Source organism: Sinocyclocheilus anshuiensis, unplaced genomic scaffold (genome assembly GCF_001515605.1).
Source record: "Sinocyclocheilus anshuiensis isolate Anshui unplaced genomic scaffold, SAMN03320099.WGS_v1.1 scaffold132, whole genome shotgun sequence".
NCBI lineage: Eukaryota > Metazoa > Chordata > Actinopteri > Cypriniformes > Cyprinidae > Sinocyclocheilus > Sinocyclocheilus anshuiensis.
Window position 1 is genome coordinate 878,519 of NW_015555730.1, and position 17,521 is coordinate 896,039.

Consider the following 17,521-nt stretch of genomic DNA (forward strand, 5'->3'; position numbering starts at 1 on the left):
GTTTAAAAATGTGGAAACCACTCATTGCATCACACCACACCATCTCCTGACTGCATTATTATTGTAAAATAGGGGCTTTATGGAGTGTGTATAGCCTACATGGTTATAAGTATAACAGTTAATATTTCATTAATTTAGGGAAATTAACAAGTGTCTTAGCCCTCAAGGGACTATTTGGCCAACTAGCTTATTCCTGCTTGAAAAGCAAAATGTTATTGATAGTGTAAAAAACATCAACTTTGAAGCACATGTGATTGATGGACTAGCATTACTCAACATTACTTACTACCTTACAGCAACACTACATTCAATGAAGGTAAAATAGCAAAAAAATAATAATAGTTCATTTAAATGGAACCGGAATCGGAACCGGGAAATTTCTAACGATACCCAACCCTACTCTCCATCTAAAATTCTTTCATATTTTAACATGAAAAATTTGTTTTTTAAGTGGAATTTGGTGTGATTACACTGCATGCATTCACTTTTATACATTTTAAGATACCAGTTTGTGTTGATGAAATGTCAGATCAAAAACATGTCAACTGTGGAGTTCCACGAGGCTCAGTATTTGGTCCTTTACTTTCCTCTTTGTATATGTTTCCCTTGGGCAGAGATGATCAGGAAACATGGCATAGTTTCCAGTAATGTAACACTCTGTTTTATATTTTCAAACCTGAGCCAAGTTAACAGAGTGTATTTGTGATTTCAAAGACTTGATGACTAGTAATTTCCTTCTTTCCAAGTCTGCCAAAAAAGATATTTGTTATTGGACCAAAAACCTCTGAAAATAAGACAATAGAATATAAACAAAGCTCCATTAATTTATAATGCAAGTCTATTGCATAAGTCTGTTGTATAAATATCTAGTTCAGTCATAAAATTCTAGATGTCATTTAAAACATCCTTCACATGCAATCTGCTAGCAATAGCACAATTCACAAGCTGATTGGCCTCTGCTTATTCTGTAGCTTATATATAGCATATATAGTCTGCCAAAACCAACTACATTAACACTGTCATATCCATTAACATGCTACAACTGACTGAAATTTGTTTATAGTGATGTGTTTTCACAGGCTCAGCACCAAAACTTAACTTCCAGCTATGCTTCTTCTACACAACACTAATGCTGCTCATGTGAGCGATGTGAATACTGTAACCGGTTACAGATGCTGAAGTAAACACACACTATGTGCGCATGCTGAATGAAACAGGCCATATATGCGAGCTTGTTATGTTTATGGCAGAGGAAGGATTCTTTTTTTTGTAACTTTCTTTTTATTTTTTATCTTTTAGAAATAAAAAACAACAACATACAATAACATCTAAACAACAGAACAGTCATTTGGTCACCTATACATTCTTACATAAACATATTGATGGAAGTATATCTCAGATGATACAGCAGACAATAGCCGTGTCATAGAGTCATAAACACAATCCATTTTTCCCAATACTGTAAGTATTTATCCATCCTTAACTTTAATGCGAACGTCATCCTCTCCATGTTTTGGACACTGTTCACAATGTCCAGCCATTCAGTCTTTGTTGGAGGTTCTAATTGTAGCCACTTTCTTGTTACAGCTTTCTTACTGGCTGCTAATACTATCTTTAAAAGGTATTTATCTTTCTTCATCAAATGAGCTGCTAAATTGCCCAGATAAATTGTAGAAAAAGAACAATCAATTCCCTCACCGAAAATTATATGTATTACTTGTATTATCTCCTGCCAATATGACTGAATGGCTGGGCAGCTCCAGAATACATGAAAATGATCTGCCAACTGTTCCCCACATTTCCTCCAACACAGACCACTTCCATTCTCGCCAATCTTAATAGATTTTAACTTGGGGGTTGTAAAGTATCTAATAATATTTCACAGCAGAATTCTCTCCACATACCCGAGCTGGTAGAAGTAGCCTGTACAGAACAGATATTCAGCCAGTCTTCCCCTGAGATGCTTAGACCGGATTCTTTCTCCCATTTTAAAAAGTTTTTCCAGAATATATGTATCAGAAATATCCTGAAAGCTATCTAATTCTCCCTTTGATGAAATTGAACTAAAAGAGGTGATGCCAAGCCTATACCAGAGCTGAAACCTCCCATCAGCCCTTGCTGGTTTAAAGTCAGGGTCGAAAGCAACCCATTTTAGTAGTTTAGATTGTCTTACAAGTAATGTTGATTTGCATTCTTTAAACCAGATTCTGAGAGGAACTTTAGTCCACTGATTTAAACTTTTAGAATACTGTCCATATAAGATTTTGCTACCAAGTACTGATTGCAGTGGTATAGCAAGCTGAGAGATCTCCAAATCCTTCCACTTTGCTATATATTCTGGATTACAACAGCATGCTAAAGATCTTAGCTGGGCAGCTTTGAAATAGTCTGAAAAACATGGTAGTGATCTACCCCCTTTCTCTTTAGATAGCTGCAGTGTTTTAAATTGAATTCTTGGTCTCTTACCCCCCCATATGAATCTTGAAGTCCACTTATCCCATTCAGTAAATTGTTTTAATGGAACTTCAACTGGTAAGGATTGGAAAAGGTATAGAAGTCGGGGAAGCACGTTCATTTTTACTGTATCTATCCTGTTATGCATCTCTAAGGGCAGTTGGGACCACCTATCTATATCTGATTTAATGTTCTTACTTGTAGGACCATAATTACTGTCAAATAATTTAGAAATATCCTTTGTTATTATAATCCCCAAGTACTTAATACTTGATGAGTTCCAATTAAATTTAAACCTACTCGGCATGTCATTCTGAGGGGTGTAGTTATAGAGGAAGGATTCTTACCCACAGTTATGGCGGTGTTCTTCTGGTACGGGTCATAAGGACAGCGGCCTCTGCCTTCTTCTGGCTTACCGCTGGGGCCTGTAGCCACGGAAAATGTCTTTGAATTCTGTAGAGGTGAGCACATAAAGCATATGTGCATTAAAACACTGATCACAACTTGAAGCAATTAGACTAGGAGAAAGTTCACACCACATTTTCAGCCCTGCTGATTGTTCAGATTTGATCTGAAGACGCAATGAGAAAATTAATAAAATCCTTCACAGGCTGTGGTGGTTTCATTCAGAAAGCTTTCTATTTTGCATGCACATCCCCCACGAGACACGCACATGCACACACACACACACACACACACACACACACACACACACACAGATCTTCTTCCTCTCACACTCATGAAAGCACAGAATGAGGAAGAGGCACTAAAACAGAGTGTTTGCATGACAGTATCACAGAATGCTCAATGGCATGTGAAGGACAGTCACGCAAGTTTCTATCTTTAAAGTGCACTGAAAGCACTGAAGTCGTAAACTAATCAAATCTTACTATAAAAAGTTATGCGAGGGTTTACACTACATGAACTTGGGCCCTTAGACAGTAAAGCAGCCTTCCACTATCTCAAATAGATTGTTACTATTTGCCCCCTAGTGGTAGCCACACAGAACTTTTAAACCGGTTCTGAAGCAGCTGCTACCCTCCACTAATTCACCATTGTAAAATAATTTTTACATGAATTTTAAATGCATCCAAACAATGCACACAAAGCAACTGATCACCAATATGTCTAAAAGAAAAACAGGTCATTTTCACCCTGCACTCAAAATTTTTTATTTAGAGCACATCATATCCGCTCTGGTGGTTGTATACAGTCTAGCTGCAAGTTTAAATATTTTTACACAATGGAAGCTCTAATTTAAATATGAAAAGCTGTAATGTAAATATGGAAATTCTGCATATAATCGGAACTCCATGCAGCTTCTGTGCTACTGCAAACGGAAATGCACGACTTTCGGTCTATCATTTGTTGCAAACTGAGAAAAGGCGGCTTAATGGGAGTAAACCAAGGGCAAAAATAACTGTGAAAAGATGGATACTGTCTGTCTTACGATGTAGATGCAGCGGGGGCTGAAGGCAAACGTTCCACAGGCGTACATATGGGTGGAGTTCAGCACTTGCAAAACCCTCACGAAGTTATGACAATCCATCTGAGGGTGGAAAGGGGAGGTTAGGTTAAACACCAGCTTAAGAAGACCGATATTTTGCTAAGTTTAACATAAGGGTTAAAAAGATCAGACCGTTTAGCACTGGATGGTTTCCCATACCTTCATTTTGCCTTTCATGGCACAGTCAGCAAGATCTTTTTCTGACGGAGACCAGTCCAGCTGAAATTTGAGTTTGAAAAAATGGGTCAGATTCATCACATGCATATATTAAAGCTGATATTTATTCATTTAAAATCGTATAAAAAAGCTGCAAGAAAACAAACATTAACAACACAATATATACATATACATACGTGCAAACTCATACACATATATTAAATCACTTTAATTTTCAGAGCACGCTGATTACTTAAAACAAATAAAAGTTAACAAATAAAACTTAAATAACACAATGTATTTATTTCAGTGAGAAAAATGCTAGTATTTATTGACAAAATAATTTGTAGCTTAATCTATGCAAGCAATAATGTATGAAAGATCTTGCTGAATTTTGATTATAGTCATGACTACATGACTCTTTTTAAGTCACAAGTACAAAAGTGCTTTATTGCTTATATAAAATAGTATATAAATTAAAAAACTATGTCTCTGACATAACAGAAGGTTGCTATGCAGCATAAATGTAGCGCCCCCTTCAGTCCTAGGTGTATCTACACTTTGGAATTGTTGACGCTAGAACCCAGATTCGTTTAATTGTGTCTCTCGACGTGATTTTACTTAGTCAAAATGTGACCCTGCTTTTTTATACTACTTCTTACAAAGTACAACGCTGACCCCTGTAAATTGCTTTCCAAAAAATATAGCTACGTATCAGTTCTTTTTAAAATGACACGCTATGTAGCAGAAATATACAATGAATTTATTTAAAAGAAAATAGACAAAAGGAATCAAAGATTAATCGAAATCTGTTCTCTCAACTTATAAATAAGCTCTCAGTGGTTCTTTTTGTTTTCTTTTTTTAGCTCTAGACCTAGTTACTGGCCTTGGAGGAACTTCTTGTCTCTCACCCAACTTTGGCATCCGTACTGAATCTCCAATAGGTAAGAGATGATCCCTGTGCATTGTCCGGACTCCTCCTGTGCCTTTCTCAGGTTTGAGTCTGTAGACGGGTAAATTGTCAAACTTTTCAAGAACAATGTATGGGGCTGAATTCCACCTATCCTCCAGTTTGTGCTTTCCTGTGAAACTCAGTTTTCGAATTAGCACACGGTCCCCAGGCTCTATGTTTTGGTATTTCACCTTTTGATCATAGAGACATTTGTTCCTCTGATGATTTTTTAGTGCGGTCTCAGAAGCTAGTCGGTATGCTTTCTGAAGATCTGTCTTCAGGTTTTCAACATACTTCTGGTATGTCTGTCTTTCTCCTCCCCCTGAGGAAGTACCAAAGCACACATGAACTGGCAAGCAGGCTTCTCTCCCAAATAAGAGAAAATAAGGTGAGTACCCTGTAGCCTCATTTTTAGTGCAATTGTATGCATGTACTAATTTGCTGATGTGTTGACTCCATTTGTGTTTTTCTGCAGCATCCAATGTGTCCAACATGGAGAGCAGGGTCCTATTAAATCGTTCAGGTTGTGGGTCTCCCTGAGGGTGGTACGGTGTTGTCCTTGATTTTTTTATCCCTAGCATACCCAAGAGTTCTTTTATAAGCCTACTTTCAAAGTCTCTGCCTTGGTCTGAATGTATACGAGCTGGCAGTCCGTAATACACAAAGAACTTCTCCCAGAGAATCTTCGCAACCATCACTGCTTTTTGATCCTTAGCAGGGTAAGCTTGGGCATAGCGTGTAAAGTGGTCAGTGACGACCAGGACATTGGCGATACCTTTGGAATCTGGCTCTACTGATAGGAAATCAATACATATTAATTCCATTGGCCCACTACTAGTGATGTTACTCAGGGGAGCACATTTCTGAGGTAATGTCTTTCTGGCCATGCATCTTCCACAGCTTTTGACATACTTTTCCACCTCAGAAGTCATTCGAGGCCAATAAAACCTGTCCTTCACAAGTTCAGTGGTCCGTTCGATTCCTAGATGTCCTGCATCATCATGTAAGGAATTCATTACTTGTTGATGGAACTGTTCAGGTAGAGCAAGCTGTTTTTTCTCTTTACCACAGGAACTTTTAGATATTCTGTACACCAGCTCATTCTGGATGACCAGCTTAGAACCTTGCCTCAGCAAAACAGCCATTTGTGGACTAGAACTTGCATCAGCGGTAAGTACCTTTCCCTGCTCCAAAGCTAGCTTCACCGGTCCAATAACTGGATCTTTGTCTTGTGCCAACTTGAGGTCAGCGACTAGCCGGAGTCCCTCTGGATACTCTTGGTTTAGTACTGCACCTAAACCATTCTGGCTTGCATCCACATGTAGGATATGGGTCTTGGTAGAGTCAGCGAATGCCAGGACAGGGGCATGAGTAAGGCAGTAGATAATGGTTTTAAAAGCTTCAGTACAATCTTCGCCCCACCGCTCACCAAACGGCTCTGACTCTTTTAAGTATTTCCCCTCAGTGGTGCCCTTTTCACCCCTTTTGGCTGGAGGACACCCTTTGGTAAGTTCTGTCAGGGGTCGCACAATTGCAGAGTAGTTTTTGACAAACCGCCTGTAGAACCCACAGAATCCAAGGAATGATCTCAAAGCTTTAACATCTGTGGGCATCCTCCACTTAGCAACTGCTGCTATTTTCTCTGGGTCAGGAGCAACACCATTAGAGGAGACAATATGGCCCACATATTTGACTTGTGACATACAGAGCTGGCATTTGTCAAGGGATATTTTCAGACCATACTCCTCCAAACGGTCTAAGACTTTCAAAAGCCTCCGTTCATGTTCTTCCAGAGTGGAACCAAAAACAATAATGTCATCAAGGTAAACTATCACTTCTAGCAGATGCATGTCCCCCACTGCATGCTCCATTAGTCTTTGGAATGTCGCAGGTGCTCCACTAACCCCCTGCGGCATCCTTTCAAACTCATAAAATCCCAGAGGACATATGAAGGCAGTCTTCTCCTTATCTTTGTCGGCCATGGCTATTTGGTAATAGCCACTTCGAAGATCTAAGACTGAAAACCACTTGCTTCCTGCAAGACAGTCCAACGCATCATCTATACGTGGGGTAGTGTACTGATCTGGAAGCGTTCTGCTGTTCAGTGTACAATAATCAATACACATGCGTATTGCTCCACTCTTTTAACGAACGATTACAATTGGGGAAGCATAAGGACTTCGGGACTCTTTAATAATCCCCGCAGCTAACAGGTCTTTGAGGTGTCGACGGACATCGTCAATATCAGCTGGAGCAATAAGTCGAGATCTCTCTCTAAATGGTTTAAAGTCACTCAGACGAATGTGATGCTTAACATCCTTTGCCAGTTCCACATCCCACTCCTCAACAGAGAAGACATTACCTCTCTCAGACAATTTCTGACTGAGTCGCTCTTCCCACTCTTTTGGAATTTCTGACTTATTGAAATCAAACAACTTCGGATCAATCCTCTTGGGCTTTGATGGGACATCAGATGCTGCAGTCACTGTATCGGTATGAAACATATGAGCAATAACTGTTCCAACTGGGATGGTTATATCTTTGCACGTCTCATTTTTAATCAGCACCTTGACTTTGTTCTTCTCCACAGCAGAAGAGGGCAGTACAACTGGTAGAATGAACTGTCCAGCAGGCAGCATATCATCTGAGCTTCTGCACAGCAGAAGAGGGCAGTACAACTGGTAGAATGAACTGTCCAGCAGGCAGCATATCATCTGAGGGTGATTCTACCATGAAAATTTCCTTCTCCAATTTGTTCCAATGATTACCGGCACTTGTTCATGGCCCTCAGGTTCAGGACAAACCAGCGCAAGGATGGAAACAGTTTCTTCCACACCCATGACAGAAGCTGGAAAGGAAACATCTACCAAGACATAACCTTTGTAGGGGTAACTGGCTGCACTAAGACCCCAAATAGATAGGCCAGAAAGAGGCTGAATGGGTACTGATGACAGATTTTTAGAGTATCATGACTCAAAGATGATAGTGACCTGAGATCCACTATCTAATAAGGCTTCACAGGGCTGCCCATTGATCTTCATAGCAATTGTCAGAGCTGGACCCACCAACCCTGCAGGAAGGCTACTTTTCCCAACCACAACTGTCTGGCTTTTCCGGGAGAAACTGGTTTTATCCCCAGTGTGTTTACCACTCTGATCCATCCTTTCACTTTTGGCCTTTCGTAATGATCGCACAAGCTTCTGTATCACCAGGCTGTAATTCTCAGTAGCTTTGCACCTTGGAGCGATGTGGCCATCTTCCCCACATTTGTAACAGAAGTAATCTTCATTAGTCGTTTCAAATCTGGGTTTCACAGATGTAATAGCCTGCTCGGGTGGTTGTGTTTCTTTTGATGACTGTGACGACTGTCTGACACTCAGTGAAGCCAGCTGCTCTTCTAGTCTTTGTATCTGCCTCCTTATTGCGTGTACTTCCAGGTCTGCTGGTGTGTCACCTCCTCTCCTACTTGGTACAGGCTTTGACTCCCACATCACCTCCGACACAGGTACTTTAAAAGGACCCTCTGTTACTTTTGTCCGCAGCTCTTGAATCTCAGCCTTCAGTTCTCTCACTGCAGCCAAACCAGCTAGTTTCTGTCGTGGTCGAGGGATGGGTTTTGCAGTGGAACCCAGACTATGTCTGGCAGCTTCACTTTCTTCAGCCTCCCTAATCTCATTCAAGAGAGCTAGAAAAGTAGGTGGATTCTCTCGTCTCTCTCTCAATCGCAACTGAAGCAACAACAAGTCAGATTCAACAGCTCCTCGAATTAGCTGCTCAATTCTTGTTCTGTCGACATTGTTCCCAGGCAACCCACCTTTTTGCGCTACCCTTGTCAAAGATTTTTCCATTCTCTTCAAGAAATCAGAAAGTGCTTCATCAGGATTCTGCCTCAACAACCTGAAAGCAAAATATAAATCTTCTCCTGATTCAGGAGTTCCAAAAGCACCCTCCAAAGCCTCAAGATACTGAAGGGAAGTTGTATCTGGATTAGCAAATCTGATAGCCTTCACAACATCCAGGGCTGAACCCTTTAGGCTTTCAATGATATGTCGACGCTTCTCTTTCTCTGAGCATTCACACTCCATGACCATCATTCTGGCTTGATCCATCCAGGTCTCCAAGGCTTCTTCCCCTGTTGGAATAGGAACAGTACCTGAAAAGGTTCTCAAGCGTCGGTATGCACTTCCATCACTAACAGGTTTCAAAGTCTTTTCCATCAGCTCACCCACCGCACGGATAATTGCTTCTGGAGACCCTGCATTGGAACTGGGTGAAGAGAACATAGCTTGAAGATCAGAGACAGACTTTCCTTCCTGTACTAACAGCTTTGATAGTTTCTCAGCAAATCTTTTTTGCACTCACACAGCACAAGTATAAACCCTGGTGTTGGCCCTTCTTTATAATCCCTGACTCTCACTCTTCCCAAAGCTTTGACTGCTTGGACAGTTTGCTCAATTTGTGCCACCTCCAAACCTGCAGGCACTTCCAACAGTAACACTGCATGTTTCTGATCAACTATTGCTTTCTGACACCATTCATCCAGTTCAGTTTGTAAGACAGAATCATCAGCATCCATTTTCTCCTGACTCACATGAACACCAGCTTTCCTGCAAGCAGAATATTCTCTATGCACTGACTTTCAAGCAGTACAACAGCAGGAATCGATCCCGGACGAGTCCCCACTTTATGTAGCACCCCCTTCAGTCCTAGGTGTATCTACACTTTGGAATTGTTGACGCTAGAACCCAGATTCGTTTAAATGTGTCTCTCGACATGATTTTACTTCAAATCAAAATGTGACCCTGTTTTTTATACTACTTCTTACAAAGTGCAACACTGACCTCTGTAAATTGCTTTCCAAAAATATATCTACGTATCAGTTCTTTTTAAAATGACACGCTATGTAGCAGAAATATACAATGAATTTATTTAAAAGAAAATAGACAAAAGGAATCAAAGATTAATCGAAATCTGTTCTCTCAACTTATAAATAAGCTTTTATCTTCAAATACAGCTAGTTTCTGTCGTGGTCGAGGGATGGGTTTTGCAGTGGAACCCAGACTATGTCTGGCAGCTTCACTTTCTTCAGCCTCCCTAATCTCATTCAAGAGAGCTAAAAAAGTAGGTGGATTCTCTCGTCTCTCTCTCAATCGCAACTGAAGCAACAAAAAGTCAGATTCAACAGCTCCTCGAATTAGCTGCTCAATTCTTGTTCTGTCTACATTGTTCCCAGGCAACCCACCTTTTTGCGCTACCCTTGTCAAAGATTTTTCCATTCTCTTCAAGAAATCAGAAAGTGCTTCATCAGGATTCTGCCTCAACAACCTGAAAGCAAAATATAAATCTTCTCCTGATTCAGGAGTTCCAAAAGCACCCTCCAAAGCCTCAAGATACTGAAGGGAAGTTGCATCTGGATTAGCAAATCTGATAGCCTTCACAACATCCAGGGCTGAACCCTTTAGGCTTTCAATGATATGTCGACGCTTCTCTTTCTCTGAGCATTCACACTCCATGACCATCATTCTGGCTTGATCCATCCAGGTCTCCAAGGCTTCTTCCCCTGTTGGAATAGGAACAGTACCTGAAAAGGTTCTCAAGCGTCGGTATGCACTTCCATCACTAACAGGTTTCAAAGTCTTTTCCAGCAGCTCATCCACCGCACGGATTATTGCTTCTGGAGACGCTGCATTGGAACTGGGTGAAGAGAACAAAGCTTGAAGATCAGAGACAGACTTTCCTTCCTGTACTAACAGCTTTGATAGTTTCTCAGCAAACCCAGCAGGCGGCGACTCAGATCTTTTTGCTGCAACCATTTTCCAAGGCTTCCCACCTCCTTCAGGTATTACTTCTACAGGTAGGCGAGAAGGATCAACCACTTCTTTGCACTCACACAGCACAAGTATAAGCCCTGGTGTTGGCCCTTCTTTATAATCCCTGACTCTCAATCTTCCCAAAGCTTTGACTGCTTGGACCGTTTGCTCAATTTGTGCCACCTCCAAATCTGCAGGCACTTCCAACAGTAACACTGCATGTTTCTGATCAACTATTGCTTTCTGACACCATTCATCCAGTTTAGTTTGTAAGACAGAATCATCAGCATCCATTTTCTCCTGACTCACATGAACACCAGCTTTCCTGCAAGCAGAATATTCTCTTTGCACTGACTTTTCGTCTCTCCCACCCCCGACTGACATCCTCGGTGGCCAATCACAGTTGCCCTACTTGACATTAGGCGGGATTAAGTCACTTTTCAACCAATAACATTAAATCAAACACAACTTCTTGACACAGACATGTCTGAACAGGTAAATTTTTTATATAAAACAAAATATAGAAACACTTCTGTCACAAGGAAAAAAAAAAAAGTAAATAAATAAATGTAAATAAATGCTAATATTAATAATAAATTAACCCAGGGTTACATCAATAATAATTTGCTATGGAAGCTGTTACTATATTGTGAAATATGAGACAGCTTGAATGCTGGATTGACCAAACAGCATCCAGGGACGATCCATTAACAATATACAGTATATGCTTTTGTTTAATTATGTTTGTTTCCATTACTCTGAATTGTTGTGCTGACACAGTGGATTTCTAGGTTATAACCTAGTACTAAATCAAAATTTCACTGACCTTCTCCTTCATGGCCATCGCATCAGTCTGACTGACATCGATTGAAAGAACGGAATCACGAGCTCCGATGAATAAAGTGCCCTCATCGTTGCTAAGCAACAGCGTGGTGGTGTTGTAAACATCAGGGTTTGTGAAGATATTGAGGGAACGACCTGGACTACCTGTGACGCAGCAGAAAAGAAAATCAACTATTAAAGAGCAGAAACATAATTGGAAAAATAATGGCAAATTACAGTCTTATTGCATAGTTACCACTAATTAATTACCAATATTTTTATTCCAATTAAAGAGTGCAAGAGTTGTGTTTCCCAATATTTGGGATCATTAAAGTGATAGTTCACCCAAAAATGAAAATTCTGTCATTAATTACTCACCCTCACGTCGTTCCAAACCTGTAAGGCCTTCTTTCATCTTCAGAAATTCATAAAACTAAGGTTGTCACATGGATGTCACATGGACTATTTTAACAATGTCGTTACTAACTTTCTGGACCTTGAATGTAGTAGTTGCGTTGCTGTCTATGCAGGGTCAGAAAGCTCTCGGATTTCATCAAAAATATCTTCATATTTGTTCTGAAGATGAAGGTCTTACGGGTTTGGAACGACATGAGGGTGAGTAATTAATGACAGAATTTTCATTTTTGGGTGAACTATCCCTTTAAGATGTGGCATTATTTTCATATTCCATTAATGAGAGTTAAGGGATGGAGTGCATATGATAAAAAAACGTATTATTTATTCTATTTAACTGTCCATCATAAGGCCTGATTTTCCAAATGCAATTATTATTTTATTCTGAGGTGATTTAAAACCCAGATAATTCTTCAGCATGATGTGAAAAGATGACAAGAGCATTTAGTTGAATGGGTGAATTTAATCTAAATTACTGCAGCTATGACTACAGGAGTCTATAAGAGCAGTAGTACTATTACAGCACTGCAAGCAAAACAGCTACATTTGGTACATATACAATGACTTTACTCCTGGATTAAGACATTTTTCCAAGCATATTAATGTGCCAGCTGATGTAAACTATGCCAAGTGTCACATGAAATTTGTCAAAACTGCTGGTTTCTTAAGAAGCAGCCATCAGATTCGCCTATGTGTTATAAATTAACACTGAGCCGCAGCCATAATGAGAGAAACTGGGATAAAATCATTGACAGCAGGGGGCAGCCAAGCCTCCACAGCAACAACTCATTATTAATTGTGGCAAAAGACAAAAACACAGTTCTCATGACAATGACGCAGTGTTTTGGTGAGAATTTGAGTCTGCAGGTTTTCTGATGAAGAGATTAGTTTAGCAAGCACAAATTACACAACTTGATGTATCAAATAGGGTTGAGATACAAGCTGATGTTTAAATTTTAGGGTTTGCGGTTTGTGCTATGAGAAACAATATTAGTGGTAGACTACTTATGAAATGTGAAAGACAAAAGAAATCTTGATTATGGTTTTGTTTTCAGCATAGCTACTGTTTTCGACACACCTAATCAATTACACACAAAAAAAAAAAATCTCGCTTTAAACCTCAAGTTAAAATTCAACACTATGATGAGGAAGTCTATCTCCCCAGATGAAAGGCACTGTAATTTCCAAGAAGTCTATTCGTGAAGCGTGCAAAGACAACTACGACTTCCTGTTCATTCTTTATAGGCACCATAGAGTGTGTCATAAACGTCTGCCGTGCTTTTGCTTGACTTTTATTAGATTTACAGTCGCAGTGAGGTTTTTTTCACCAGGTGACTGCCTGGTTCACCTCCAGTTTGATGTTTGTAAATTTAAACTGTTTTCTCAGAGCCTCAAACCTGCCATAGCAGCCAATAACTGGTTTCTGTAACGTGATCTTCCCCTAAAAACCACATCTCAGAAACATCACAGCTCAATCAGGTTCAGTCTAGACTAAGATAAGATGGCTAAAGCTGAAATGTCTCAGCAGACGGGCGACTGAAAACCACTCATCACAGTCAGTGATCTATTCAACACACGCACACAAACATTGTATTATAAAAATAATAGATAAACCACAATGCACGTCTGTGACAGCAGAACAATGAGACCGAGAACAAAATATGAAGGTGGCTGCATGAATTATTGATTGTATTTTAATTTGGTTTAATATGGCAGAACAAATATACACCATAATGCGTGCTGGGGCGATATCTGCCATGATCTACATGCAAAAACAAGCATGCATGCAGGCAGTAATGCTATGGGTTGAACAGTTTGGTGGTGGAATTTGCAAGATTTTTTAATATTTAAGTCTCTTATATTAACCAAGGCTGCGTTTATTTGATCAAAATACAGTAAAAACAGTGATATTGTGAAATAGTATTACCATTTAAAATAACTGTTTTCTGTGTGAATATATTTTAAAATGTAATTTATTCCTGTGATCAAAGCTGAATTTTTCTTCAGTGTCACATGATCCTTCAGAAATCATTCTAATATACTGATTTGATGCTCAAGAAACATTTTTCATCAATGTTAAAAACAGTTGTGCTACTTTATTTTTTTGTAGAAACCTCAATTTTTTTTTCCAGATTCTTTGATGAATAGAAAGCTCTAAAGAACAGCTTACATGTGAAATGTATTAAAATGTATCTTGTGTAACAAGTTTTCATGCAAAACAGTAACGCCAACCCTCAATTTAGTTTAATTTTAACTGTTCACATGGAACTTTGCTCATATTTAAATCAAGATAATCGTATGTTGATAAGTAGCCAAAATAAATGCACAATGGTTCGTGAGAATGTACAGACCTCAGAATAAACAGCTATGTGTTATGTTATTCTCAAGAACTGAAACGGTAAGTGGTTTAGTTAACAATGACAACCTAAATACCATATCTATAAATTATGTCTTAAAGTCTACAACTACAAAAAGAGTGACTGCTTCTCTGTTAGCATCCGTAACTATGTCAGCTCTTGAACAGGAAACTTGCTCGGGTCAAATATGAGCATAGTTCAATACCTAAACTGAAAACAAAAAAACCACAGAGTGTGAGAGGGGAATTAATTCTGACTTGATCAAAGGTCTGTTCTCTTTAACAGAACTCTGTGGATCCAATAAACTCATTTCACCCACAAGCTGGGAAAGAAGGGGGGTGAGGTGGTGTTACGCAACTATTTCAGATCTGAAAAGCTCCTGCCAATGCTTGCAGAAGCACACACCGCTATCCGGGCCTTCGCAGAGCGTTTGGAAAAGCGCCGACTGCAAGGATAGTGAGGTCATACAGGAAGCTCAACGAAAAAGCAAGCTTATTAACTTCTAAGTCACATTAAAATCAACACATTATTGCTCTAACCGCAGTTCTTATTCTGCCGAGAACATGCAAACGCCTTCCCCGCTCGCTGTCATGGCCCTGAGATGAAAACACTGGGCTCCGTGGGGAGGCTAATCCTAAAGCCGAGCCGCAGCATACCAGCTGTCTTCTCCAAACAGCCCTCTGAGCGAGAAGAAGAACGTCAGCACTGCTTTACCTCCTCCGACACTCACACGACACATGACAACTTCTGTGTAATTGTGGCTTCACAGAAATCTCCACAGAATTCACACCTCCTGACCCTGTGTCAAATGCTTTTGTTCATTTGATAACGATTAACGTGCTTCGTAACTGGTTTAAAACCACAGCTTTTCACCAAAATCAGTTCAAGAAATGACAATCTGCTTAAAAACATCTGATACATAATAAAAAAAGACATACTGTCTTCTAAAATGTTCAATGTTCTGGTTGCAAAAGGGGGGAAGGAAGAGGAATTTCCAAGAAAATCTTGGCTTATTAGCAGCACGTAATGGTGACTGTGGCCTCTTAAGCGGTTCACTGAACTAAAGTCCTGTAATTCCTCGTATCAGCTGCTCTCTTGTTTGTGAGGGCTGTAAAGAACGTGGATGTGACAGTCAGCACACGGCTGTGAAATTATGCAACGCCAGGGTACATTCTCTCAGTGCAGACCACAGAAATTTAAGTAGCGCTTCAGTTCATTCATAACAACCCAAAACTTTAAAACCTCCTTGACCCAGTTTAATGTAGAAGTACTTTGTCTTCTAACAAAGCACATGTTCCCCAGACTCTAAAAAATGTAAATGTGACCAAGCAGAGGTGCAGACTGCAAGTCTGGAAGTTTGCTTGACTACCTACTGTGTCTGTACCTCTTGATTCCTTATGCATGATTATGTAACATGAGATTTGTCTAAAAGTCACACGAGGAATCAAAACTTCCTTTGTCTTTTAAGATAAGTTCATTTTACTATAAATTATTTGGTCACGCTTTACTGTAAGGTCCAACTTTGCACTATTAACTAACAACTAACTACAACTTTTGCCACGATAAACTCCTAATTTGTAGCTCATTAAATGTTAGTAAGGTAGTTGAGTTTAGGTATGGGGTCGGGTTAAGGGATCTAAAATATAGTCATGCAGAATAAAGGCCCGTTCACACCAAGGACGACAACTATAAAGATATAGTTAGAAAAAATGTTCTCAATATTAAAGAATAGCAGAGTCCACACCACACCTATAATGATAAAGACAAAGAGAAACGATATCTCTGGAATCATTTTCAATATGATTTTTCTCCAGCTGATGAACGATAAAAAATTGACAGCCAATCAGAATCCATCCTGCTGTAACGAGCTCGAGAATTTAAAGCGGCAGAAGTACGTGCACTTAGAATAAACAGACGATATCGTTCGCTGGTGTGGACGCTAATATCGTTATCTTTATAGTTACCTTTCTTGGTGTGAACAGGGCTTAAGACATTAGTATGTGCTTTATAAGTATTAATAAACAGCCAATATGCTAGTAATATGTATGCTAATAAGCTACTAGTTAATAGTGAGAATTGGTCCCTAAACTAAATGTTACCAATTATTTTGAAACTTAGTTCAATACTTTCAGATCACTTTCCCACAGTAAAAAAAAAGACCATTTATTGCAACAAAGTAGCCAAAATGACTGGTTCCAAACTTCTACCTACATAATAATACAAAGAGAGTATGACAAACAGTCAAAAAACTAAATTATCACTATGTTATAATAACACTAATTCTCATCAATAATGAATCCAATCTGATTTCAGATTCTAAAAGTTGCATATATGAACCCTAAACGTTGCAATTGAATTCACATTGATTATGTGTGAGTTCAGAACCAAAGACACTGCGATAATTCAACCGGAGCTACATCAGCATTATCGCCATTTCTTGATGACATATCTAAAAAGAAAGCTGACATACATCAGAAGAATTTTTTTTGCAAATATTGCAAAAAAATATTCCTCCACTGAACAGTTTGTTAGACGTATATATGACAAACCAACATAAGCAAGTTTGTAAGACATACGGCGGCACTGCACAAGTGCACAAGATATTTTTGAATCTGAATAAAAAGATAGTCGGATTAAAGCATTCGCATGCTTAATTTTTTCCTGTTGATCATATTATTGAAGCTACACTACAACCTTCAATCAAATCAGAATTTCATTCGGATCGATGGAGGAGAATACGTGAAGAGTTTTTGCAATCCAATTGAGCCATTAATCTGATTATTAACTGATTATTTGGGTGCACATAAATGTTGCTACATTCACAAAAACTTACTTGTAATAAATGCACACATAAATTCATAAATATATAAAATAATGATATGACCATTTAAAATATCCACAACCTAACGAAATTACCGATGCAAATATACCTGAAACAATCATTTACATACATACTGCTAAAAATAAAAGGAAACACATATACAGTGGGTACGGAAAGTATTCAGACCCCCTTAAATTTTTCACTCTTTGTTATATTGCAGCCATTTGC

The 17,521-nt window shown here is 39.2% G+C and overlaps 1 protein-coding gene across 1 annotated transcript in view; it reads right to left on the minus strand.

Annotated features, from left to right (window-relative positions):
- LOC107672813 (semaphorin-4A-like) overlaps window positions 1–17,521 on the minus strand; it is a 51,860-nt gene that overhangs the window by 8,819 nt on the left and 25,520 nt on the right. The window contains exons 3-6 of the mRNA XM_016466181.1: window positions 11,706–11,866; window positions 4,121–4,180; window positions 3,905–4,003; window positions 2,806–2,907 (exon numbers count right to left, since the gene is read on the minus strand). Coding sequence (XP_016321667.1) covers window positions 2,806–2,907; window positions 3,905–4,003; window positions 4,121–4,180; window positions 11,706–11,866 — 422 coding nt within the window. The remainder of the gene's footprint in view (window positions 1–2,805; window positions 2,908–3,904; window positions 4,004–4,120; window positions 4,181–11,705; window positions 11,867–17,521) is intronic.